Below are 27534 nucleotides of genomic sequence, written 5' to 3'. Positions count from 1 at the left end.
GGCGGTCGTAACGTTTCACTAGATTGTTAATAAGTACACTATAATATGACACTTTTTCATAACCCTATAAGCTTCTAGGAGTTGAATAAAGTATGATAGATCCTTATGTGTAGTATATTTGTACCTGAAGAATCCAAATGTGGCCGGATTGCTTTTTTCTTCAGCTTTTTCCGACGAAGGCTTCCGTGTCGTAGGAGCTTTCTTTGAAAGCATCACACGTCTTAAGCAGAAATTTATGCAAATTGTAATACCCAGCATGCCACAAACCAATGGTGTTGTGGCATAAAGGTTATCATTTTTAAATCTTTGAACCGAATGACAGTTTTTTGACTAAAATTTAAAAAAAAAGTTTCATTGTGTTTTTTCTTGCAATTTCAGATTCTTCAGGTCGTTATCTTTACAAAGAGGAGTCTTACAACTCTGTAGCTTGTTGATTAGGCCTTGGAGCGTGCATCTGGAAAAAAACAGAAGGCATTTTTGTGAAATCTTCTTCATATCATGCTGGATGTTCATAGTTATGATGAAGATGTAAGAGTGATTTCTTTTTGAAAATATTTTTTTTTTCACAAATAAATTCTGAAATAAATTCAATAAAATAACACAAGTATTATAACTCATTTTGGGTTTATACAACGACTTGAAGGGCTTCTGTGGGAAGGAGAGGTGGCGGCGGGGCTTGTGGCTCAAAAGGTTTAAAAGGTTTCGATTGACAATATATTTTCAGTGGGCATTGATGTAATTTGAAAACACCCACTTAACACCGCTAAATTGATTAAAATAGTTGGCGAGCTTAGACGTCTTCTACATCATCATTGGATATGAAAGAGCAGTTTATGGTAGGGTTAGTTTATGGTATTCCTTGAAAAAACTATTTTATCAATTTATTATCAATTTAGCACCAAATCTGTGTAACAAATGTTAAGTAAACAACTTATGACGGGATGGCATAGGACTGTCCTTTACCTCCACCATTATGTTCTAAGCCATTTAACATTTTCACAATTTATTTTAATTGATGAATATGTATGTTATTTTGAACTATAACAACTTGATACACACTGCTGAGCTGAATGTTGCTTTCCGGTACACTGAGTAAAAAAAAACATTTGTTTTCAGTTTAAAATGTAGTATACAGTATAATGCTATTGTTTTCTTCTACATATTTCCTATTGTATTGGAAAGTTATATGAACTACCTAGATTGTACTTTTATCATAACATAAAAAACAACTTCAAATTGAATGTTTGAATTTAAATTATTTTTAAATGCAAAGTATTTCAGGAGAAACAAAAACATGTAGTTTGGTGGGACAAATCTGCAAATCACATCCAATTGTGAAAGAAAAGCTCTCTGTGGCTCCCTCTGCAGGTCAGCTTCGGTTAGTGCTGTCCATCCGGGCTGGTGGAATAAATGAGTTCAAAGTATAAAGTGAAGTCGTGCACAAGAAAGAGACCTCAGTAGTTGTAAAGGCTCAGTACTGCTGATACACCACGACACTGCGCCTGTGACAGACTCGCTTTGGGATTTTAAGTGTTTTTGTGTCTAAATGATGAACTAAACCAGGGGTGTCAAACATACGGCCCGCGGGCCGGATCCGGCCTGCCAGGGGGTCCAGTCCAACAGAAGAAAAAAAGTCTATATATATATATATATATATATATATATATATATATATATATATATACATATATATATATATATATATATATATATATATATATATATATATATATATATATATATATAGACTTTCCAGACTAAAATTAGCAGAGCTGGGATTCAAACCTCTGATCTTCTGCTTATGCGACAGACATGCAAACCATTGATCCACATTCGCAATGGATGTGAGCACTGATATTAATGTGTTAGAAGTCGTTAAACATGGATCACGTCATGAAAGTGGCGTCACAAACATGTCACAAAACGAGGGAATCTTCAGATGAGAGCAGGCAGATAAACAGAGGACTGATGTCTGAATGTTTGCTCTTTATGTTTCTAGGTAATTGTTGAAAGACCTTAAAGTAGAGTTTGTCATCTAAAAACCTTCACCAATGATTTAAACATAGAGAAACACTGTCGTTAATTATGCGTTATTATGCTGTGATTTTACTGGTCCGGCCCACTTGAGGTCAAAATGGGCAGCATGTGGCCCCTTCACTAAAACGAGTTGGACACTAATGAACTAAACCGTTTCCCTCATTTGGTCACTAAAATGATTAAAGAAATTGTTGAAAAATGCCAAAGTTACCCTATAACTGCAGAAAAATTTGCAAAACATTCTGCGGAGCTTAAAGGTTTAGTTGATTAGTTTATGACTTATTTTACTTTTATTACGTAAAAAAGTTAGGAAGTTATGAAAGCCTTTGATTTCAAATGACAGTCCATCAGCACCAGTCACCAATCGACATTGCATCTACAAATCGACATTGCATCTTTATAGATCTATAAAGATCGATAAAGCTCTGTAAAGCTCTGCAAAGCTCTATAAAGCTCTATAAAGATCTGTAAAGCTCTGTAAAGCTCTGTAAAGCTCTGTAAAGTCGAAGCGAGCAGCAGATTCACCTGATCTCTCTCTCTGTATCATTCTCGTAATATCCCCTCTTCCAGTCTTAGCTGCTATAGGGCAAACACACCCAGGAAGCAGTTTTCTATTTGGTTTGTATCATACTTGTTTTTCCCTAAAATGTGTAACTAAGCCTTTAAACATTGTCCAGTAGGCCCCTGGGCTTGCCTGAAAACATCTGGACAACCTCCATGGCTTCTGCAGTGGACCGTCTCCATTCCAGGATGTCCTTCAGTGGTATTTGTGAGGAGGGTAACTTACAATGGAGGTCAGTGCTCGTACAGCAGCCCGTGCTCCGAACAGACACAGGAAGCTGGCAGGAAGCTGGCAAGAAGCTGGCAGGAAGCTGGCAGGAAGCCGGCGGAGCATGGAGAGGAAGAGCACTCGGACAGAAGAATAGGCGGATCGACAGTTCACAGCAGACCTTCGGTGCTGTTATCCATGTATCCTCTTTCAAAAGGGACATGTGCACACATGATTATCACGCGGAAGGAATTAAATAACACAAGTGGCATTGTTGCAGAAACATGGTACCCTCCATACCACCCTCCGGGTCGCCTGCAGGGCTGTTAGCTCTATCAGCAGGGTTGCTGTTGTTTGCACTGTTAACACCGTTGCCGCTGTTTGCTGTTTTATAATCTTAAGCAGAGTCAGGGAGACGAAACATCAATGCTATTGTCTGGTCATAAAGGGATAGAAAGAGAATGTGCGTGCGTGTGTGAGTGTGAGTATGTGTGTGGGTTTAAGGTAATTGACGTTTCTATAATTTTCCATCCATGTATCTGTCATCTTATATGTTTACAGTTCTACCTCTTTTTCCCCAATTGTATACCATCTGTTCCCGCAACTCTGACAAAATTCCTGCTGCTCCGTGTGTGTGTGTGCGTGTGTGTGCGTGCGTGTGCGTGTCCAGGTGTGTGTGTGTGTGTGTGTGTGTGTGTGTGTGTGTGTGTGTGTTTGTGATCTACTTCTTGTTTTTGGTGGAGTAATAAGGAAACTCATAGTCAGGGCTTTTGTAAGGAGCTTATTGTCAACCACACACTCCGAATGGGCCAATCCATTTGGAGAAGAATAACAGGAAATAGAAAGTGATTGTGTAAGTTGGTCAAGGCCTGCTGCCTTACTCAAATGCAGTTTGAGACAATGTGGTAACCTTTCTGTGGTTCCATTTATTGTGATCCACACCCTCAAGTGGCTCGCTGACACATCGTCAGTTATTCATTCAGCTTACACAAACTAAAAGTAGAGAATATGAGGAAGCCTGTGCTGTTTATAACGACACGTGCACATACACACATTCACAATATAATAATAACGATATTAAAACACCTTACATTATTTGTCTAGAACTGAAAATTCATGATAAATATTGCAACATCTGTGGAAAATGTGAAACACAAAATAATAGTGCTATCAGACATGTTCATCTTTAACTTTGTTTATTGCACATTCTGTCTTTTGTTTTGTCTAATTAATTTGTAGAATTACAAGTGTAAGGGGATAGAGAGTTTGTAACCCTAACTGTACACATTAGAATACATGTATTATGATATCATTTTATTATTGTACCTGTAACCTCCTTCTTAAAATTTGTAAAAAAAAAAGTAAAAGTTGCAAAATCAATAAGCTTCTTAATCGCTTTGATAAGCCATAGGCCAGGTTATTATTTCTGCGCTTCAGCTAAAACTATTTCTTCACTGCCGGATCTTTTTGGTTGGAGACGAGCGAAAAGCCAGAGCACAAGGTTTCTGTTCCAGGTGAAAGAAGGAGTCAGAGACGCTGCAGTGTGCGTGTTAAAGTTTAATTCACTCTCTGATTTTCACATGTTTTACCTCAAGCAGGTTCTGTGTTACTAGACGTACATGTATTATTATTATTATTATTATTATTATTTCAGTTTGTTCTTTTTACAACAATAAGAATCTCATCGCCTTCCTCACTCTCCTGTGCATGCATTTGTTTATTTACTCATTGCATGGATCCAAATCTCAACATCTGATCTGGAATTTGACTGCGTGATTGGTGCTTTGTGTCTGCAGTGGTGAATAAAGGCTTCCTCATGGGGATTCTTCACGATTTACAGTCCTAGCTGAGACAAATGTACACACAGGGAGCAGCTGAAGTTCATTTTGTTGGCTTCAAAGTCCGGCAAATCACAAGGTTTCTTTTTCCTGTTGCTCCCTGTTTTTATGCTGACCATAGCAGATGCCTTGAAGTACATGATACACACACACACACATACACACACACACACACACACACACACACACATACACACACACACACACACACACACACACACACACACACACACACACACACACACACACACACACACACACAGTTCTTGGTTTTCTTCTCTTTCACATATTCAGAAATTGAGTCATCATACTCAGGATCTGCAGACAGAATGGCCGGTGACAGGGTCCATGCTGCGTTACCCGACCCTCCCAGTTCAAGTGAAGAGGAGAACAAAGAAGAAGAGAGGGCTTTTGGGAATTTCTTTGCTGAGTTAGAATCGGTGGACCTTCCTCTAGGAACCACTTTAAGGTAAACCTGTGCAATATTCAGAATTTTTTTAATTTCATCTGCTGGATACCAAAGATGGTATCAGGGAGGTAACCCGACCGACAAATTAGCTTATTTAAAATGCTGATTGGTCTTAGTATTCACATCAAGAGCCAACAACCAAGCATATATGTTATATTTGCTTATACTGCCAAAGGTCTAATTGAGCTTTTAGTGCATATAATTGAATATTAATCAAAGAAAAGACAGTAAAGCTTGTTTTTCTTTATTTATTTAATAATGAATGATATACAAAACTATTTAAGTGGGTATCCATTCTCAATCAATTAAACTAAATGTGATTAAAAGTAATTTATACAGTGTAATTGTTTTGATCTCTACTGTAAGAACTAAAGATGTATTTTTATATAATCTGTATCTTTATATACAGACTCTATATAAAGACTGTTTATAATACATTTTTACATAGTCTGTATATAACAACTTCTTCCAAAAAGCTTTATATACAGTCTCTATATAAAGATGTCTTTACATAGTATATATCTAAAGCCTCTTTATATACAGTATGTATATAAAAAATGTATATAAAGACGTCTTTAATTAGTATGTATTTAAGACATCTTTATATTTAGAATCTATATAAATAATACACATATAGATATCTTTGTATACACCATGTATATGCAGTCTGTATCGAAAGACTGAATATAAATACATCTTTATACAGTATGTATGTAAAGACGTATTTATATACAAACTACGTTTGAAACAGACAATCACGATGTATGTAGAATAAAGGTTACATCTCTTCTCGACCTTCATACTCTACGTTACATTTGCATACAAGCTGAAATACATTTGTATACACTCTACAATTTAACAATGGAGACAGCAACCAATAACTTGATTTTTCATGTCGGCCAATGGCCGCAGTGTTTGGACTAAATGTTAGGGGATGTGCAACTGTGTCCCTGTGACTAACTTTCATGTAACGTAAGGACACTGTGTGGAAACAAAGCTGCTGACGTTGGATTCAGTCCAGTTGCACAGCGCCCCCCGCCGGCCAGCCCTCATACTGAGCTGTCGCTGCAGTGATAGCCTGAATACACACATAACAATCATGGCGGAGAATGAAACCCTGGAGTGTATAACGGAGCACGAGCGGATTTTACAGGAAATTGAGAGCACCGACACGGCTTGTGTTGGTCCCACTCTCCGGTAAGCATACGCGGCTTTTTAAAACCACCTCGTCGGTCACAATGTCCGTGCGTGTTGCCGCAGCTCGTGCGTTATAAGACCTATTGTTCAGGAGCTAGCTTGGCTGCCCGAGCCACCGGCAGGCTAACATTAGCTATTTTAGCCAACAGTTGTGTTGAAATGAAGCGCGAGCCTCGCTGGCTTGTTAGCCAAAAGGCCAACGGTGACCACTGGCTCAGTCACTTAAACGCAGCTATAGCAAAACCGCGTAGTGTGCGCGTGCATGCGTGTGTGTGTGTGTGTGTGCGCGCGCGCGTGTCCCATGTTGTGTGTATTGATGGACGGCTGGTGACCTGTCAAGACGTAAACATTAGCTGTGGGTGTGGTTGTGGCACACCACATCTTGTTATCATTATGGAGCTGACGTTAGCTAGCGGTGCTGACGATTTGCGTCAGTTGCCCAATTAACGGCAGTTAATTAGAGACATTAGAGAAACGTATGCTGGTGACATCAGTATAACTGTACGGTGGTTAGATGAGTCATCAGGAAAACCTGGTCTTGTGACGTGGTTCAAAATGAGCCTGGTCGCGGGGACATTTGACGTGGGGTTTAAACTACCGACCTGCAGCACGCCGCAATGGTTACGTTAGTTAGGTTAGCTGCGAGCTAGCTTCAAAGGCCCTAATTACAGGTATTAGTTTGACAAGCTAGCGTTTAACTGAGTGGCTCCACCTCTCTCACACACCTGTCTCGTAGTCATGCCCGTAGGCCGTCTTGCAGCATACCTGAGTAAAGCAGTGAATATGTGCCCTAAAGGTAACATTACATCAACTCCTCGGTTAGTTTCAGTTTCCGTGTACGAACTGCCATTTTTGTTAACAGATGACCTGAGATGGTCTAGATTGGTTGGCCGTCTAAGTCGATGCTTTAATATCACGCTGCTATCATGATTGATGACCCTCTCCGCCAATAAAACCTCAGTGTTAACGTCACATTTGATCTGCTCCTATTTCTAATAGTCAATGATGTCTGCATACATTTGACTGCTTCAGTGTCCACTTCCCTTCTCTCCTTCATGCAGGTGACTGTGCTTATACAGTGGGGCAGTTGTGTACAGCTCCTTCCGGGTGCGGACTAATGATTACAAAAGAGCATTACCTAATGCATACACTGTATGTTTCTAGGCCTGCACGGTATGACTGACTGACTTTTGTTAACATGAGGACGGCAATGATTGCTGCCACTTGTCCTTGATGCAAGTTCAACTTCCTTTGGCTTTATATTTGGCCTTGATAATCTTTAAACCATCTATGTGTGAATCGATGAACTAAGACGCGATTTGTTAAACGTTCTCTGGATGAAAGCAACATTAACCATTTTGTTGCAAAAGTGGACATAATGCTTGCTCGCACCCATGTTTGATATATAAAGACGCATAACACTTACACACATTGCACAAAATGATACAGTTGCTGCTTTGTTGGCGCCGGAGTAGTGATCGGTTGATGTAGCCGTGATATCTCGTTAATTTTTACATTATGTATTATGATGGAGGAGATGTTTCGCTGCCGGTACACCAAACTCAATACATGTACATACATACTGTATATGCGATATATTTGAATTCATCGTTTCCATCTTTATCATTTGAACAAAAATCTGATGCGTCAAGTTTTTTTTTTTTTTAACATTTGTGTCGTAAGCTAATCAAATGAGTTGAAACACAGTACTTGGATTTAAAATTGTATTAATCTTCTGCTTCTCCTGATGCTGATCCGCTTGTGGATGCCGTGTGGATAAATTGGCACTGGTGCACAATAAATCTTAGAATAAGTTTGGTTGTGAAGGATCCCTCAGTTGGATACTCCAAATCCGAGGGAAAGAAAGCTGCGTTTCTCGGCTTCAAAATGGTACAGCCTCCTCGCAGCCTCTGTGACGCTTTTTGTCTTTCAAATGCAGCCTCCATAGGATGCTGCCACTAAATTGGGACACAGCCTCAGTCAGTGCAGATGTTGCTAAGCTAGCTAGCAACATGGTCTGTGTCTGTGGGTCTGTATGCACCATAGAAAGTATAAAGTACTTAACTTACTTACCACTACTTAACTCGGTACAGCTAGCATACACAGCAGCCAATTAGGGCTAGGCAGTGTGCCCTAAGAGTTGTATCACAGTAAAATTGACAAACTACCATTTGTGCTTTAAAAACGGTATATGTCACGGTGCATTAGATTTTCTTACAAAAGCCAATACAATTGCTTCTGAAAGAGTTCAACTCTGGTATGGCAACTGCATGGCATCATGTCAACCATTCTAAATGTTATCTTTTTTAGGTAAAGCAAGTTTATTTGTATAGCTCAAAAGTTTGGGGTCACTTAGAAATGTCCTTATTTTTTTAAAGAAAAACACAGATTTTGAATGAAGATACAATTGAATAAATCAGAAATACACTGAATGCATTGTTAATGTGATACATTACTATTCTAGGTGGAAACATCTGTTTTTTAATGAAATACCTACATAGGTCTATAAAGGCCCATTTCCAGGAACTATCACTCCAGTATATAATGGTACATTGTGTTTGCTTATTGTCTTAGAAGACCAATTGTGCAAAAAAAACAACTTGTGCAATTATGTTAAACAGCTGGAAACAGTTCTGCTGGTGAAAGAAGCTATAACACTGACCTTCCTTTTAAGTGAGGTTGAGTATCTGGAGCATCACATTTGTGGGTTCCATTATACTTTCAAAAAGGCCAGAAAAAGAGAACTTCATGTGAAACTTGCCAATCTATTCTTGTTCTAAGAAGTGAAGGTTATTCCATGTGAGAACTTGCGAAGAAACTGAAAATTTGTCTGGGTGACCCCAAACTTTTGAAAGGTCGTGTACATTGTATTTCTAGCTGAATTCACGCTCTCTGATTAAAACAAAGGGCTTTAACGCACCATGTAATTCAACTCTATTAGCTGTTGAGCTCTGTGCTATCGGCAGAAGAGCTCACTGTGATTACTCTGAACTACAATGCATGGGATGCATTACAATATTGAGTGTCTGATTAAATCAGTCATTCTGAATATTTTAAGGTTGTTCCTCCATGGCTTATTTTAAATTCCATCCATCCATCCATTATCTTAACCGCTTATCCTCATTAGGGTCGCGGGGCGCTGGAGCCGATCCCAGCTGTCAAGGGGCGAAGGCAGAGTACACCCTGGACAAGTCGCCAGTTCATCACAGGGCAGACATATAGACAAACAACCATTCACACTCGCATTCACACCTACGGGCAATTTAGAGTCCAATTAACCTATGCAGCATGTCTTTGGACTGTGGGAGGAAGCCGGAGAACCCGGAGAGAACCCACGCTGCCACGGGGAGAACATGCAAACTCCACACAGAAGGACCTGCCAGACCAGTATCCGAGCCCCGCCCCGCCCGGGATCCGAACCACAGACCCTCTTGCTGTGAGGCGTCAGTGCTAGCCACTACACCACCGTGCAGCCCTTATTTTATTTTAAATTGCAGTTTGATAAATTGTAAACTTTATGTGTTGTTCATGTGGTGTGTGTGTGCGTTACTGTCTGTGCCGCTGTGACACAGTACAATCGCCATGCGTAAATGTAACCGGCAAACTATCAACAATATGAAGCTTATGGGCTTCAGCTCTGCCAGTTTTAATCTGTGCATCCCTCGTCTCTTCATGGTCCGCACGGTGTACTTTCTGTACCTTGATTTTCTCCATATCGCCCATTTCTACTTGCAGAGCAGCTGCAACACTCAACCCTATTTATACCTGACATACTCACATGTTGATGTCACACTCCTGTTCATATCGGTCAACCACATGTTTGTGACTTCAAAGCATTGCGTACAGTGTGGAGCACAATATTCCCAGACCACAGATCTTGTTTAAGAAGTTGCAGCAATAACCTTACAACTTTATCTACCATTATCTATCTATCTGTGCAGGTACCAGGCACTGTGACAATACAGCAGGCTATTTGGAGACTTGTACTTGCAGTTGGAAAAACATACAAAATTCACACTAGAATTTAGGGACAATCTGAAAATTACTGGGTGATTGCTCTTTCATTTTTAAATTAGTGAAAAACACATTGAAAGGTAGAATGAAAAGGCGCAGTGCTTGTGACCCAGTAGCCACTTGGCAATGAGTCTGCTTCCTGCCCTGAGAGGAAGCAGAGAAACGGGGATCTATTTGTTTCAGCAACCACCTGTTTTTAATGATTCATAACAGGAAAGAGGAACATCATATATGGCAGAATGGAGACTGCTGATTACTGGGCTGCAAGAACGTGCACGTGTACAGTTTGCATGTGGTGTGCTGTTCATTACATCATATAGTTCTGAGATACAATTTCTGAAGGAGTTCCATGGTATTCGGTTATTTATCAAGAACACTTCAGCGATGGTCGGCTAACTGAAAGGCTGTGGCTCTTCATTTATTTTGTTGTTTTCTTGTGCTCTGACAATAGAGCCGGCTTCAAAACTCTTCTGCAAAAAAGAAAGTAGGGATGAGACGAAGCAGCATCTGATTTGTTTAACAAATCGCCGCCGACTGCAGAGCTCCACAGAGACGTGTGATTCGCTGCTTTATTGGCTGTGTGCGTGTTGCTCACCACAATGATGGAGTTGAAGGAGTTTGTATTGACTCGTATAAAGAACAATTGGTAACAAGAATACTCAACGTGAAAACTTTCCATGGGAATTACAGGAAAACCAACATTTTACCATATTATCTATCAAGTCGATTATAAGTTATCAAATACATACGATGTGAATAGTGCCATTTGGTGAGTTAGCTAGCCATGAAGTTAACTGAGGGGGAAAGGTCTTTTGAACAGTCAAGCAGACCACATGAACCGAGTGCGAGGATTTAAAAGTGAAACAACTAATTCATAGAATAAATTATTCATAAAAATAAACAAATGTAAATGGATCAATTGAAATTCCTCAGTTAACATGTTGAATAAAGCCATACCCCACATGGTAGCAGCAGGAGATGCTAATAAATTGTAAACTATGTACTTACTCCGCTGGTTCCTTTTTAAATATAAAATCTATTCATTCATAATTCATCTTCGCATCACGACCCAAACTTTCTCCCTTTAATCTGCCATTCCCAGGTTCTACCTTAATCACTTCACGTTATTCACAATCAAATGACAGGGTGATGTGTGTTTTGTTGCGATTTATGTTTCCTTCGTTTGTTAATGTTGCAGTTTCACTTCTGTGTCAGTAGATGGAGCCGTTACTCCAGCTGAAGTAGATGGAGGTGTGTTGTAGTGAAGCTTTGGGCTCATTCATCACTTCTTAACATCGCTGTATCAGAAGCACATTCAACTTAAAGGCCGGCCTACGACCTGTCCTTGTTCTGTGTCTTTGCGAGTCAGTCAATGGTTTGGCTTCAGAATAAGCTGTGATGTTAACAATGCCACATTCCTAGTGTCCATGAGTTTGTTTTGAGATCCATCTACATTGAAGTATTTGGTAGGGAGGAGACTTTTCCAAATAGTTCAGGTCTTAGCTGCTTTTGAATCAGGCCATTTAAGTGATAAGTTACAACGCCTAGCGGTTGGATGTCATCGAGAAAGTTAAGTTCTCTGTCAATTCCATTTTGGAACATGTCAAAAACCATGAACCGTTAAATTGAGAAATGATATACCATTATTTTCAACGTTCATCTATAATATAACCAAACAATGTGTGTTTGTTGTGTGAGTAAAGAGTCCATCTTCACTTTAAAGTTGTTTGACTGGGATAATATTGTTGTGAAACGATTTCTGATGCACAACATTTTGTGTTGAAATCAAATATCCCAGTATTTCTAGATGTAATATTTCTGTGGAGCAAAACTGTGGTTCTAGACCAAGATCCATGGCAATGATACCTACTTATGCACATTTTTACACACTCCAGCTCCCGCCTTCTCTTTCTCACACACACTCAGATACATATGTACACACGACCATCTGTGCCCGTTGAAATCAGGCCAGGATAGAGAGTGTGTGTGTGTTGGATGAGCGGCAGTGATTCATAGCGGGGTTCTTTTACAATAATGTGCAAACAAGTGGCCACCTGGGCTCCACCACTAGCACAGGGATGTTGGTTCTCAGTGTTTTTGTAGTGCTGTTCAGCATGCGCACACATAATGAGGCATCGTGCACGGCACCACTAAGCAAAATTGTATTGAAAATGATTTGACCCTTGTCAAAGTCTTCGCCATGCTCATTGTACAATACCTCTACTTAGTTTTAATCCAGCCAAGTTAATAATACAGTTCTCATTCACACATTTCTCTGTATGGAGTATTGTTTTAAGGGGAAGGAACAAAATCAGTGTTAGTTAGGACAGAGGGCTGAAACTAGGGAGGGAAGGAAGCTGACAGAAAGTAGCCCTACGGTATAAATTTTCTCTCCAGTATGATTTTTTTATATGTAGCTGGCATTGCCTGGAGATGCACCGATCAAACTGCCGCCATCTGCCGCTCAAATGCGTAGTTTACCAGCTGTGTCTGTAAGAGAAGACCACACAGGAGACCAGTCCACAAATAAGCTGTGGAGGAACACCTAACCAGACAGTTATTATAATTCCATTCATTACTATAATCATATAATACAATACATGTAACATAATAATCAAATAATAATTGTGACATAAACTGTGCTTCAAAATGATTCTGTGTTGCACATGTTGGACCATACTGCCCAGCCCAAGCTGATACTGAGAGAAAAAGATGCATTTACAAAGTTTTTGTAATTTAGGTTTGGACTTGTAGTTATCAAAGTATAATTTTTGATGCACGGAGCTGTTTCACAATACATGTGATTCTGACATCTCTTGGGTTTAGCTTGTTGAATATAGATTGTCTTCCACAAGATATATATGTATCTTTGGTATCATATAGAGAGGGTGTCAAGAGGATATACTTCTCATTCTATGCTCGTTGTTTTCCTTTCTTGACATCACAAACTTCTAACAAAGCCCTGTGATTTATTTTCAACCACGATGAAGTTGTGATAAATGCACCATAAGACAATGATAATAATTTGGGATTCATTTGTTTTGACGCAAAGTTTCCTCCAAATCCGTTTCCCGTATTATCGCTCTCATTGTTCCAACCATAAATCAGTACAAACCTGCTTTCTGCTTCCATGGGCTTGAGGCAATTCCCATATCCAGCCGACAGAGGAACATTAGGGTTAGTGTGGAGTCCTGTTTTGGTCCACCTGTTGAGTAGAAGTCCAACATTCAGATTGAACCCCAGGAAGAGAAGTCGTTGCTTTGGTGGCGGCTGATGGAGCTCCAAATAAATAAATCAATTCACTTTTCTTTTGGCTCTCGTTTGGACTCCACCAACTCCTGAGAAAAGTGTCTGGCTCTGCTAACTGCTTAACGCTCCCTTATGGCAGCAGCTGGTTGCTAACTTAGTTTGTCTGTTGATTGTTGGGATTTATCACTCAAAACGTCTGCTTTGAACTGTGAGGTGATGAAGCTCTGTCGACCTGAGGGAACTGTAGAGCTGGTGATGGTCCTCTGTGGGATTGTCACTGTGAGTAGCCCCTTCTGCATTTAAGAAAGTATTTATTTTTGCAGCTTTAGTATGAAAGGGCCATTGATTTAATACTTATTTTATATAAGCAACTTTCATTGGAATGAATGTGAGCCATCTTGGGGTTTTGTTTTGCATACTTATTATACATCAAACTGAGTTGTGCCATATTGGAAATACTATGAATGCACACCATAACACTTACAATAAATTCAGCTTTTCCAGACTTAACTTACATCCATCAGGCTTCAGATGGACATTAACAAAGTGACATATCAACATAACATTTTTTCAACTCCCATTTCCTCACTTCTCCCAGGTCTATTTACGATGACCAGCCCAACGCCCACAAGCGCTTCATGGAAAAGCTGGATGCCAGGATTAGGAACCATGACCGCGAGATTGAGAAGATGTGCAATTTCCACCACCAGGGCTTTGTGGACGCCATCACGGAGCTCCTCAAAGTCCGCGCTGATGCTGAGAAACTGATGGTAGGAGAGAAAATGTAGAAGGGACGACTGGCCAGACCAGGTGATAGCAGGACACTTTGTTCTGCTAACCACGTGAGCTGCAAATATCAACATTTAGTGGCCTGCTAGATTGTTTAAGAAGCTAATTAAATATGTGCTTCTTTCATAGGGCCTGGTGGAGTGTATTTTAGAGGAACAACTAGACAAGTTCAAGCGATACACACAAAAGAATACTCACTTCCTGTTGTGTAAATGATGCTGTTTTATTTCTCAGAAACGTGCCAATTTCTAAAATACATTGCACACGAAATACCAACGTAAAACAAATCTCTAAATGATGCTTGAATCCATTTTGATTTAGTGTGAAGGATTCGTAGCAATACCTAGGAATAGGTCAAACATTTTCCTGGAAGTTGTGAATCACTCTGGGATCGTAGAAATATAATAATTCTCGATCATTATGTGGATCAAACCCGACCTCATCCAAACTCAACGGATTAAAATGATAATTTTTTCAAGAATGGATATTAAATCAGATGGTCGTTGAATCAACGCTTCTTCTTGATGGGGCTGTTATCTGTGATGGGACAAGGTAGGTGATGAGAACAGACGCTGTCCCAGAATGGAAAGGTTATAGGTTCTACTCCCTGCTCGCTGCCCATTACAACACAATGTTGTTTAGGATCATAGTCCTTGTTAAGTTTCTCAATAAGTCTCTTAGGGTTTCACTGTAGCCGAATTTAAAAAAAAAAAAAAAAATAGAAGCAGTTATTATTTTGTTGGTTTCCCCTACCGCTCGTTTGGAGGCTTCGCTGTTGAAAGGACTGTCATCAAAAAGCCGACTGGTCAATTGGGTCATGGCTCTCAGCCGTGTGACAAGAGCCGAGAGTTCAAAAATCCCCATCCAGAATCGAGAAGTTTGTCACTGAATCTGTGAGAAAGAGCCTGTCACAAGCCATTAAACCCCATGAAAGGCCCAGTGCACCGGCGACGGGTTCAGGTCCTCGCTGCCTGGTTAATCTGAATTTGCCTGCCTTTGTCCTTGCCCCTTCATGGACAATGAGCTGATTACAAGGCTGAGCAGCTGCAGCGAGGGAGGTAGCGAGGGAAAGGAGAGGGCATGAAGAGGGGGAGCAGACAGACAGAGGAAGGATGGACGGACGGACGGACGGACGAACACGTAAGAGCCTGTGTGGCCCAATGAGACCGGCTCATTCATACCTTCCAGAAAAGCATTCAATTGTCAACATTTATAAAACAGGTTGTTTTGTGTCTTCATATTTTTTTTGGAGGATCTGCGTTTTGATTTTATTTGGATCTTCGTCCGGTCCGAATGTTTTAAACATCCATGGTTAGGCATGATGACCACCAAAAGGCAAACAAGCTCTATGATGTTCATCCAAAAATAACATTCACAATTCAATGCGTGCATATCAAAAACAGTAATACAGAAGCCCGACTTCCAAATAACCAACATACTGTTTGTCAAACTTGCAAGTTATCTATGTTTTACAGTTCTCAAACTCAAAACTTGTGTGTTTGTTTTTAACCTGCAACAGTTCCTAAAAAAGCTGTGGCTGATTTTCTGACACGTTTACCTTTTCTTTTGAAGGCTGTACCGTTTACACTGATGTCTGTTTGTTTTAAAAGGGTCAAGTGACGGACACTAATCGAAGACTGCAGGAGGCTGGGAGGGAGGTAAGTCCACGTATTGACGTGTATGCATGAGTGTGCAGGGGACAAAAAGAGCTGCTTTGCATTGTGTCCCCAGGACATATGCCTGCTTGTCAACTGCGAAGACGGTTCTGAATTAGACGTGACCGTTCTTTAACCCAGTCGTTAACGGTGGTGGCCTCTTTCTCATTGTCTCCTTCCCCATTGTGCGCTCCGTCGCTCAGGTGACGGCTCAGACGGAAGAGGTGATCCGCTGTCGGGTCCAGCAGAGGAACATGGCCACCACGGTGGAGAAGCTCCATCTCTGTATACCAGGTAGCTGCTGCTTGTGTTGCAATGCGGGGTTCGCTTTGATTCTCGTGTTTGATGAGGCGATACCTCACGGAGGCCACATGAGTGCTTGTGCCTCAAATGTGACCAGTTCAACACACTTATTTGAATCTTGGTTGTCTTCAGTAAGAACTCTCCCCAACTTGGTAAATAGACCCACTTGGTTCTCTGCGGCGGCCATTTTAAAAGCTTCTCTAAGCTGAGGTCAGCTGTTTTAGTTCTTAATTTCTTACGTCGCGTAGCATATATAATATATGTATTAAATGCAGAAGTAATAGAAGTACTCATTACAGAACTAATTGAATATTATTTAAAGTAACCTTCAGACGCTGAGTATTAGGTGTTTTATTAATATGATTGAGCATTAAAGGATCCATACGCATTGGTCACAGCCTGCAATTCCAAGCCTGAAACCTGAAATATTTTGTGTTTTGGCCTTTTTGTTGGACTAAGGATATTATTATTATTATTATTATTATTGGTTGAACATTCACATACATTATGTTTTATTTGCTCCACTTATGTACCTTTTCATGCACAGTATGTTTTGAGCAAAAGTGAGCGAAATGCTTCAAGCAGAAAACTTACCGGTCCTGTTTCCCTTCTTATCTTTCTTTTGCAGTGCTAGAAATGTACAGCAAACTAAAGGAGCAGCTCGAGTCCAAAAGGTACCAATCTCACAAAGCATCTCAACACAGTGTGACTGACGAGACGAAAAATCCAAAATATTGAAAACAACTGACAAGAATTTTGAAATTCTCAAGGATCCCAGATTCTGAAAGTATAACGTCATTCAGTCTAATAATAGGACTTGCCCCACCTACTAGTGGTGACAGCATTGTTTTCTGTAGCACAAGAGTGCCATGCTACATCCCAGATAGGTGTGGTTGTAAGTGCATCAGTCCATAGAGTGGCGTGGCGTGGTGTTTCTGGGCTACGGTACATTGCCGCTGCACAGGGGGAGTGGCCAGAGGTTCACCAGACCTTTCAACTCATCGAGGCTAGTGCAGCTATGTTTCCCCTTCTTCCAAAGACCACTTGTGGACTTACTCTTTGCTTACCAGCAACTGAAAACCTTGTTTTTGCTGACTTTCAGTGGTTTAACGTCAGTGATGTAAACATATGATGTGATGAAAAGTTAAGTTCTCTGTGATGTATGTTAATGGCCTTGTGTCAAAGATTATTTATATTTTATACAGTTTTTCAAATTTAGATTATTCGTTGAAATCCCTATATCACATCCAACTGTAAGTTAATTTATAAATTAATTAAAATATATAGAGACATTAATCAACAACGAACTGCTCATCCCATTATTTAAATATGAACCCTTATGAATATGAAATACTTTCATGCCTCAAGGATTTAAGGATTCAAGGGCAGTTTACTGTCAATGTACAACTCAGTTGTAGCCAATTTGCAACACAAGAAAAGCATGACAAACAAAAGCAGTAGTGTTTTCCTGTAGTGCATTCTTTGAACTTGCAAATCAGGAGGAAGGCCAACAGCAGCAACTAAACAATTTTCTGGGCAATATGGCCGACATCTTCCCACTAAAGTCCTGCACTTTGTCCTGCGGTTCGGTTTGATCCAGAACCACGATGCAGCCAGGTCTTTGTAAAGATGTGGGCACCTCAATCACCGACCTTCCGTTGCCGAGTTCGAATGCTTTTTCCTTCAACCAAAGCCAGGAGCAGACTTGGTGGTGCTGTAGCTTTAGGTCCTAGCTGGGTTAGCTTAGTTTCCGTCACGACTCTCCTCCTCTTGACTAAGAGTAGAGTTTATCTAATGAAGATGGAGAATTTTGTCTGCAGTTAAACTTCCTGATAAGTCACTTCTAGGTAAATAGAATAGTTCATACATAAATGGATAAGAGTTTCCACGTTTACGTTGTCCACTTTGATTTGTGAGAATGTGTGATTACAGCAAAAATAAATAAACACACACTTCTTCAATCTGCAGACTCATCCGGTATTCATGACGCAAGTTTCCACGGTTCCGTGGGTTTGACTGAACTTCATTTCTACCCCATGAACTTCATGTTTGGTCTTATTTACATGCCTATCCGTATATAGAGGGGTGGAGAGTTCACGCTGGACAGGAAAATAATGACCCTTTCTTGTTCATTACTGTGTACCGAAAGGAAGAGGCCATTCACTGGCAGGACAATTGACCCTCAGTGTGCCCTTGTTCACAACAAGGCCCCCTCACTGCAGCTCTGTCACGGCCCACAGCCAATCCGAGGCAATTAAACCATTGCTAGCCACCTAGTGGGATTTGTGTCTGTGTGTGAAGTCTACTTGAAGCACTAATGACGTAGCCTATACACTTTACAATAAATTGGAATAAGTTTGTATGCTGCAAATGCACATTATTGTCTGACCTGCATAGGCCAGGGCCCAGATGACATTCTCTTCCGTGTCCTGCCACTTGCGGTCCTTGTGTCCTCCTTCCTGGAGCTCCACACTGTGACAAACCGTTTCACCGTACAGCTTATGAGGCTGTCTTCTGTTCATGTGGATACAACACAGTTTACACTCGCTGACCGACCAATTAGATCCCTTCACAGCCTGCCTATCAGCCTAATGATGTGAGCTCAGCACACTGACCTAGGGCTGAACCCTTGTGATGTGTGCGCAACACGAGAGAGCGCAATATCTTTGGAACACAGGTAGTCAAATGGACGTTAAGCATGAAATGTCACACTTTACTGCGCGCAATAGATGAGACATACATGCACCTCTGTGATTGCCTTGTCAGGCTTTAAAATGTGAGCAGTTGGCCGATCAGTAGGGCATCTAAAGGACAAAGCTATATCTCACCATATTTTAATATGTGGGTCACAATATTATTACATTAAATTACATTCAGTTTTTCTGAGAACATTGTCATTTTCAATAGATTAAATTCAAAGCAGCGATCCATGACTACATCAGCCTCAATGCAGCGTCAGGTGTGTCATGCTAGTAGTCGTTAACCTCGCCTGCATCCTCTAGTCTGTATAGAGATGAGGAGTGGGCTACCGAGGTCTGATCATCTTACTTCTGTCAAACTCTGCACTACTTTGTGTGCCGTAGTACTCCCCAGTGCTTGCCAACACTCTGGGCTTCAACGTACGTGATGCGGAACAAACTCCGTAGTCCAAATATCCTTCAAATTTATGTGGCGATAAAAGGAGACTTCAGCAATCTCAGTAGACTAATCAAGAGGGTATCTTCCAAAGATAAAGACTTTTTAGTTTGACATCTTTGTGGTTCCCTGGACATTATTTCATTGCTGAGCTGTGGAGGAGGGCTATTCACTTGATTTGACTAACTCAGACCGCCGAAGACTCCAATTGGCCTCCAAGAAGGTTGATATAATAATATTGCAGTGAACTAGGACTGTAGATTACTTACAAGCTCATAGAAACGTATCGCCCAATACCCTATATCAATTTATGAAAGTAATACAATAAGCAGAACTGTTCAGTTTTCCTTTGGGAACCTGATTATGGTTTTATGACAAAAGTCTACCCGTTAATGGTTCTGGTTGGTGGAGCATAGTTGTGAGTGCAACCTAGCTGAAGCTACGCATTTGTCTCTTCAGATACTATGCTGCATTGAAAACCATGGAGCAGCTGGAGAAGGTTTTCATTCCCAGGTAGGATTATACTATCAAGGTTCATGATAGCACTGATGGTCTCATTATTGGATTTGGTTGATTTGCCAGCTGTTGTATTCATGTAATATGAATAAGACAATGGTTGGATTAGACAGAGCTCTTTAAGGTGAACACCACTGTGCTGTTTGTGCTGTGTCTCCGGCAGGGTAAGTCAGTACAGGTTCTGTCAGATCATGGCTGAAAACTTGCCCAGACTGCGAGAGGAGATCAAGGAGATCTCCATGTCGGACCTTAAGGACTTCCTAGAGAGCATCCGAAAACACTCCGACAAGGTCGGACATACCGCCATGAGACAGGTATGAGAGTTTCAGCTTTCAAATAATTCCCACAATAGATATGAAAATGTATCGATCAACTCGTTGTGCGTGTACGTGCGGTGTCAAGGCCCAGCAGCACAGGACCTTTAACAGTGCAGTAGCCAAGCAGGCCAGCATGGGCCACTACACCAAGCCTGTGTACTCCCTCAACGGACGGACACACTCTCACACTCACAACGGCCTGCTGATGGACGACGAAACGGGAGACGAGGAGGAAGCTGATGAAGAGGTGAGGAAGGGGTTTGTAGTCGTGTAGGACAGGACGTGATAGTGCAGAAAAAAAGCGGTATCCATCTTTTCCCAAACTGGGGTTCTTTTTTATGAGATGCTGCTAAATTAATTTGTTGTTGTATCAATGTCATTGCTTTCTACTAGTAATATATCTATATTTCTAGGTAGTAATATATTATGTCATAGTTCCCTACTTGATTTATTGGCTGCTGTAGTCTGAAAGAGTCTAAAAGAAATGCTAAAGAAATGTCTCGTCTGTGTCTGACAGATTCTTACAGCACAGGACCTGGTGGACTTCTCACCCGTCTACAGGTGTTTACACATTTACACTGTGCTGGTAGGTGTTCCTCCATCTCCTTACTGACCACTTGTGTAGGACCTTTGCTTTCATGTGACTTCACCACTGATACCGACAGGTTTACTGTTGCGTTGAAGGACTCGAGCAGAACAATATCATCATATTGATCCAAGGCCTAGTCACACACTCTGTTTTGTCATTTTTTTGTATTATAAATATAAGGGCCATCTGGTGTGTGACAGCAAAACATTGTCCTAACTTTTGGAGAGGTTATTAAAGCCTGCTGTGTATCTCTGTGTCTGCAGGGTGACCGAGAAACATTTGAGAACTATTACAGGAAGCAGAGGAAGAAACAGGCCCGGCTGGTGCTGCAGCCACAGGCTAACATGGTGAGCAACACACACATGGTGAGCAACACACACATGGTGAGCAACACACACATGGGGAGCAACACACACATGGGGAGCAACACACACATGGGGAGCAACACACACGCAAAATGAATTGAAAGGCAATATTATTAAATTTATACACATACATTTATACACTTTAAGGAAAAGCATGAAGGAAATCAACAGGAAATATAGTCAAGTATTAAAGTTAAGACGGCTCTCGCAGTCCGGCCCACGTAGGGTCAGTCAAAAAAGAAAAATAAATAAATAAGATACCGTGAGTAACCGTGGGTCGGTACAAGCGCCCCGGCGAAGCCACTTCAACCACCAGAGCGAACTCCCTCGCCGAGCAACGCTCAATTACGCAGCACCCGACCGGTGGTGCACGCTGGCCCTCAATTTAATTGCGCCACCGGTTTCAGAGACCCTCTGATATTTTCTGGTTTTCTGTGTGTTTGTTTAGCACGAGACAGTGGAAGGCTACAGAAGATACTTCAATCAGATAGTTGGGTAAGATGCTCCTCCTATTTTCACTTCATTGTCACAGTACAGCATGTTGTTTATTTAGAACTCTTTGGTTATTACATGGCACATTGTGTGCTGAAGTTATCAAATACCTTAATTCAGTGCTTGCTCGCTCACTAACTCACCACATGGACCATTTTATATTGTATGATTTGACAGTTTTTTTATGGCAAATGAGTGGATTATGTCTGTTTATGATATAATATAAGGTCAGTTTCTATCTGCAAATCTACATGTTATCACAGTTAATTGTGTATGTGTGTATGTGTGTGTGTGTGTGTGTGCGCCAGGTTCTTTGTTGTGGAGGACCACATCCTCCACGCCACACAGGGTCTGGTGACCAGAGCTTTCACTGATGAAGTGTGGAACATGGCCCTGTCCAAGATCATAGCTGTGCTCCGCACGCATTCTGTAAGCCCACACACGCGCACAAACACAGTAGGGAGTGGACTGTGGATGAGAAGAGAGACTGTTTAAAGTTAATAGAGATAATAGAGCCCGCTGTGAATCTATTTATCCTGGAAGAACCTTCACTCTCTGAGAGAGAGATATATTTACACACACACACACACACACACACACACACACACACACACACACACACACACACACACACACACACACACACACACACACAATGTGGAGGTCATAGCACCCACAAACACCCTAATGATGTCACTCTCAAGAGAAAAGGTCAAAACACACATACGCATGCTGCCAAAGAGGAGGTCATTGGGGCCTTAATGAGAGACAGATTGCAACAATAACAGCAGATTAAGAAGGCATATTCCTGACCACTGGGCTCCAGTCACTTGTAAATGACCCAGCGGATTATGCTAACAGGCCGGAGAATGGCCCACACAGCGTGGGGTGAGACAACTAACAAAGGCCCCTGGCTTCCCCCCTGGCCTGCAGCCCCTCTGCTGGGCCGTGACACAGGCCGCTCCACACTGCTAGGGGTCCTGCTCTTCCAACCACTGCATGGCCGGCCCACAGGGAGAAAGTCTTTCTGTGAGCCGGAACACTTCTAATTTATTGTAAAAATAAAAGATCTCCATACTGTTAGTACTCACATTTCAAGAAACAAATCCCTCACAACACAACTGTCACTAACCATTAATAGAGCTAGATTATAAAAACGACTAAGACGTGACGTCATATTTACACATCGCATGAATTAGAACGTTGCACATGCAGGCTCATTAAACCATCTATGTTCCTGCCACTGCTGTGATTTGCTACTGTGTAGCCAGTCTCCAGCTGCTTGTTGATGTGTGTATGCATGTGTCTGAGTAAACAAAGAGGCAGGCGGCCGCCGCTTTACGTCAAATCTCTGGCTGTGTTCATTTGCTCAGTTGATTTACACACTCCTGTGTTTGTCGGGATCCTTGTGTTGGTGTTAAAGGACTCCACTGTGCTGCTTTTAGGGTCATAAATCACTCTACGCTCTAGAAAAATGGAGAGAGCTTGTTGCTGCTGATTGACCCTTGGCTAAGCCCCTCCCCCTTAGTTACGCTCTCTACGCCTGTCAAGCTGTGTCTGAAATCACAACTTTGTTCTCTGATTCACCTTTCCCTACATAATAATGAATATTAAATGGCTGTTTTTTTTTAACTGTGAACAGTGCATTAAATAAGCATCATTTTACTTACATATACTTTTATCAGATGGATATATTTTCGATGGAAAAAAAGTGCTTGGTTTTGGCTGGGCGCTGCATAGTTTTAGTTTTGACAGTGGCAGTGACTGATAGCTGCGTCAGAGACTCCTATGCTCTCAATGGTTGTTTTTCATTTGGACAATGTTCGTTTCACTAATGCTGTCAGATTTTACAAATCTCTTTAACATTTCTTCATAAATGATTACTCTGTTATTGTTGCTGCTTTGGAGTGCTGTGCTAATCATGATTTTGATTTATTTCCCCCCCCAAGTCATACTGTGATGATCCAGACCTGGTCCTGGAGCTGAAGAACCTCATCGTCATCTTTGCGGACACACTGCAGGTGGATTCAGAGCTGTACTTCCTTTGAAAATCTTGGGAATCTGAAGGGTGCAGAACAACTGACATTAACACACTTGATCTTCTGGATGTGTTTGTATACAAAGGGTTATGGGTTCCCAGTCAACCGGCTGTTTGACCTCCTGTTCGAGGTCAGAGACCAGTACAATGAAACCCTCCTGAAGAAGTGGGCGCTGGTTTTCAGGTGGGCTTAGTTATGCATGTGACTGTTTGTCTAATATTATATTTCTTAGATGTTCACATGAAACCAAGCAGGGAATTACATCCTGGTGTTAACTTTGTTGCTGAACAGCAAAGACATGTGTGTCTGCAGTGTTGCTGGACGCCCTTTTAAGAAACAAGTGTTGGCCAATGAAATTAGTTTCTGGTAAAGGAATATTTGATTATCTCAGTCATCACCACAGGCTGAGGTCACTCTTAAACAATACAAGCTGTCAGATCTCATTGAATGAATGGATCAGGATATAGTCTGCTTCATTCATAAGATGTATATCACCATCACTATAAGAGCTCTCCATGTCTTGTTCAGCTTTAAGTTTTAAGCTGTTGTGTAACTATTGGGCCAGATAAAGTGACTTATCGAATACTCCAGGAATGACTCCTAAACCCCAATAATGAGAACAGATTCTTGCTCATTCTCTTGTTGTGAAGTCGACGAGGTTTTGGGGAGATCCCTGAAAAATAGGATCTGTGGTTAAAACAAGATACCCTCATTTGTGAAGGGTAATTGGCTGGACAAAATGTGTAAGAATTATAAATGTTTATTTGCCACAGAGTTTATTTTCTGCAATAAATCCAAAATGCAATGTAGAATTCCCTTTTTATTAAACACCAGTTTACTGGTGTTCAATAAACTCCGGAGTATATTGACTTTGTTCAAAAGATCATGTTGTTCAAAACAGTTAGAAGTACACCTGATATTTATGTAGTACAAATGCAATTACATTATATTGTCATCTTTAAATGACATATCATAACAACTCAACAAACTGTACTTTAATTAGAGTAGTATCCAACAGTGAAAAAAAAGAAAGAAATTCTTAAAGCTCTGAACATTACATCATGTTATTTTCTTACAGGGAGATATTTGAGCTGGACAACTACAGTCCCATCCCAGTAGAGACAGAGGAGGAATATATGCTGGTCGTCAGCCGCTTTCCATTCCACGATGCTGAGATCGAGAAGGTAACAAGCTCAGCTCCCATCGACTCACAAACCTGTACCAAGGCAAGACATCTAGTTGGGATCACTTAATTGCGCCACTGTGTTTTTTGGTGGTCGGTGTTACCTGTGTTATACACCATGCAATGAAGACATGACTTGCCCAGCACCCCCACCGTCGTTTTTCTCATAGAAATAAAACCCATTAAGTTAATTTCCGCGGATCAGCGCCCAGGTTCATCAAATTAATAAAAAATAACAAATTTAATTAGTTAAATACTAAGCCAGTTATCGGTCGGCAGATGCTACAATTATACCATTAAAATGTCCTCCCTGGGGCAGCACAGAGTAGCAGGAATCAGATTTCACCGATCACATGACGAGAGTAAGAATAATTGACAGAAAATCACAAGCTATGTTAGCCCCCTTGCACAATGCCTCTACTGGCTACTGGTTATGTTAGCCCCCTTGCACAATGCCTCTACTGGCTACTGGTTATGTTAGCCCCCTTGCACAATGCCTCTACTGGCTACTGGTTATGTTAGCCCCCTTGCACAATGCCTCTACTGGCTACTGGTTATGTTAGCCCCCTTGCACAATGCCTCTACTGGCTACTGGCTATGTTAGCCCCCTTGCACAATGCCTCTACTGGCTACTGGTTATGTTAGCCCCCTGCACAACGCCTCTACTGACTACTGGCTATGTTAACCCCCTGCACAACGCCTCTACTGGCTATGTTAGCCCCCTGCACAACACCGCTACTGGCTATGTTAGCCCCCTGCACAACGCCTCTACTGGCTATCTATCTATCTATCTATCTATCTATCTATCTATCTATCTATCTATCTATCTATCTATCTATCTATCTATCTATCTATCTATCTATCTATCTATCTATCTATCTATCTATCTATCTATCTATCTATCTATCTATCTATCTATCTATCTATCTATCAAAGCACCTATTTGGCCCTATTTATGATTCAATCTTCATGCTAATAGGAAACCTGATAATGTTAATGAGTTAACCTGTAAAACTTTCTCAAATGGCAGCATCTGTAAGGAACACGACTAATCCACACATACCTTCAAGTGCTGCATGTTTGGGTTCTCTGAGTCTCTAGATGAGGGTTGTGGTTCTCTCTGCTTCGCACTGCCAAATGGGCCCTCCAGAGAAGGCTTGATCGTAGTGGACAGACACACAGCCGTCCAGCGTTAAAGATCAAAGCACACTCTCCACAGATATTGAGCATCGTCGCTAAATACAGTTTGTCCATTCAACCTACAACACCCCCAATGATAACTCCCAAACTCACCCTTCAACCACACCCTCTTACTTACTCCTCAACATGTATATGTTCATAGAACCGTAACTATAGAAGTAAAGGACTAAAAGTGCTTGATATGGGTCTTTATATTAGAAAAGGAGACATTTAATGTGGTGGTGTTCTTGTGTGTGTGTGCGCGTGTGTGTGTGTGTATAAGCAGCAGGACTTTCCAAAGAAGCTGCCAATGTCCCAGTCGGTCCCTCAGATCTACACACAGGTCAAAGAGTTAATTTACGCCAGCCTCAAGTTCTCTGAGTCACTACATCGGAGGTTGGTCCCACAGAACAATTACCATTTTTTCCACTATTAGTATGTTCAAGGTGGACTCTAGCACACCTCCACAGTTTGAATCATCCTGACTGTTTTCCTCTGTGTTGTGCAACACTGATGTATCTGTTGTATCCAGTTCTACAGAAATTGATGACATGTTGCGGAAATCAACCAACCTGCTGCTGACAAGAACGCTCAGCAGCTGTCTGCAAAACCTCATCAAGAAACCTCACATAGGCCTGACTGAGGTAGGAACAACATTGCTGTTACTAATCATCCTCGACACCAGGAAGTCAGTTAATTTAGTCTGAATTGGCAAACTTCTTTCTGTAGCTGGTGCAGATCATCATCAATACCACCCACCTGGAACAGGCCTGCAAGTATTTGGAGGAGTTCATCACAAACATCACCAATGTCTCGCCCGAAACCGTACACACCACAAGGCTCTATGGCTTGTCCACGTTCAAGGTAAAAGTGGATTCTTCTATGTGTTAATCATGCACTTTGTTGCCATGTGTCGTGTTTCCCCATTTCATTATTCATCTATTTTTATCTTAAGCACTCAAAATGGCCCAAAGGGTGCGACTTTGTAAATTCCTTTCCTCTATCCTTGTTGATGGAAAACGGTTCTAAGACGAGCCAGCAGCTTCCACTTCGGAAAAGGAAAGCCAATGCTCAAGTGCCTTCAACTTGAATTCTCTCTACTGGCCACCGGGGGGTGACTCCTCTGGTTGTATAGAAGTCTATGTAAATGACTCTACTTCTCGCTTGATTTATTCCCTCTGTAAACATTCTGAACATGAGTTTAAGTCTCAATCTCTAGTTTCAAGTTTTCTTCAATACAGCATGACGTTCACTTAGTAAATTAAGGTCACGTAGAGTCGAACAGACCATAAAGCAGGGGACGCTTTAGGGTGAGGTTTACTGTGATTGACAGGTCGACTGTGTCTCTGTGTTTTCGTCTTATAATTTTTACCCTTTTACAGCGTTTTTGCTTCATGAG

General features: G+C 41.2%; 1 protein-coding gene across 8 annotated transcripts in view; it reads left to right on the top strand.

Annotated features, from left to right (window-relative positions):
- Positions 1 to 6196: 6196 nt before the first annotated feature.
- The window catches only part of exoc6 (exocyst complex component 6), a 45184-nt gene continuing 23846 nt past the window's right edge, over positions 6197 to 27534 (top strand). For 4 of the 8 annotated variants that reach the window (XM_068582660.1, XM_068582658.1, XM_068582656.1 and 1 more), the window contains exons 1-18: positions 6197 to 6310; positions 14172 to 14343; positions 15973 to 16020; positions 16221 to 16311; positions 16949 to 16994; positions 19915 to 19968; positions 20135 to 20285; positions 20374 to 20535; positions 20806 to 20874; positions 21141 to 21224; positions 21691 to 21737; positions 22043 to 22163; positions 23684 to 23755; positions 23859 to 23956; positions 24852 to 24957; positions 26422 to 26531; positions 26668 to 26779; positions 26865 to 26999. In XM_068582660.1, coding sequence (XP_068438761.1) covers positions 6213 to 6310; positions 14172 to 14343; positions 15973 to 16020; positions 16221 to 16311; positions 16949 to 16994; positions 19915 to 19968; positions 20135 to 20285; positions 20374 to 20535; positions 20806 to 20874; positions 21141 to 21224; positions 21691 to 21737; positions 22043 to 22163; positions 23684 to 23755; positions 23859 to 23956; positions 24852 to 24957; positions 26422 to 26531; positions 26668 to 26779; positions 26865 to 26999 — 1776 coding nt within the window. In that variant the 5' untranslated portion in view covers positions 6197 to 6212. Of the gene's footprint in view, positions 6311 to 14171; positions 14344 to 15972; positions 16021 to 16220; positions 16312 to 16948; positions 16995 to 19914; positions 19969 to 20134; positions 20286 to 20373; positions 20536 to 20805; positions 20875 to 21140; positions 21225 to 21690; positions 21738 to 22042; positions 22164 to 23683; positions 23756 to 23858; positions 23957 to 24851; positions 24958 to 26418; positions 26532 to 26667; positions 26780 to 26864; positions 27000 to 27534 lie in introns of all 8 variants that reach the window. The other 4 variants (XM_068582659.1, XM_068582657.1, XM_068582655.1 and 1 more) reach the window with 1 other exon arrangement.

This window comes from Clinocottus analis, unplaced genomic scaffold (genome assembly GCF_023055335.1).
Source record: "Clinocottus analis isolate CAN_PGR_092001 unplaced genomic scaffold, fCliAna1.0.p SCAF_19, whole genome shotgun sequence".
Taxonomy (NCBI): domain Eukaryota; kingdom Metazoa; phylum Chordata; class Actinopteri; order Perciformes; family Cottidae; genus Clinocottus; species Clinocottus analis.
The sequence above is the reverse complement of the archived record's forward strand: the minus strand, read 5'-3'. Positions and strand labels throughout refer to the sequence as shown.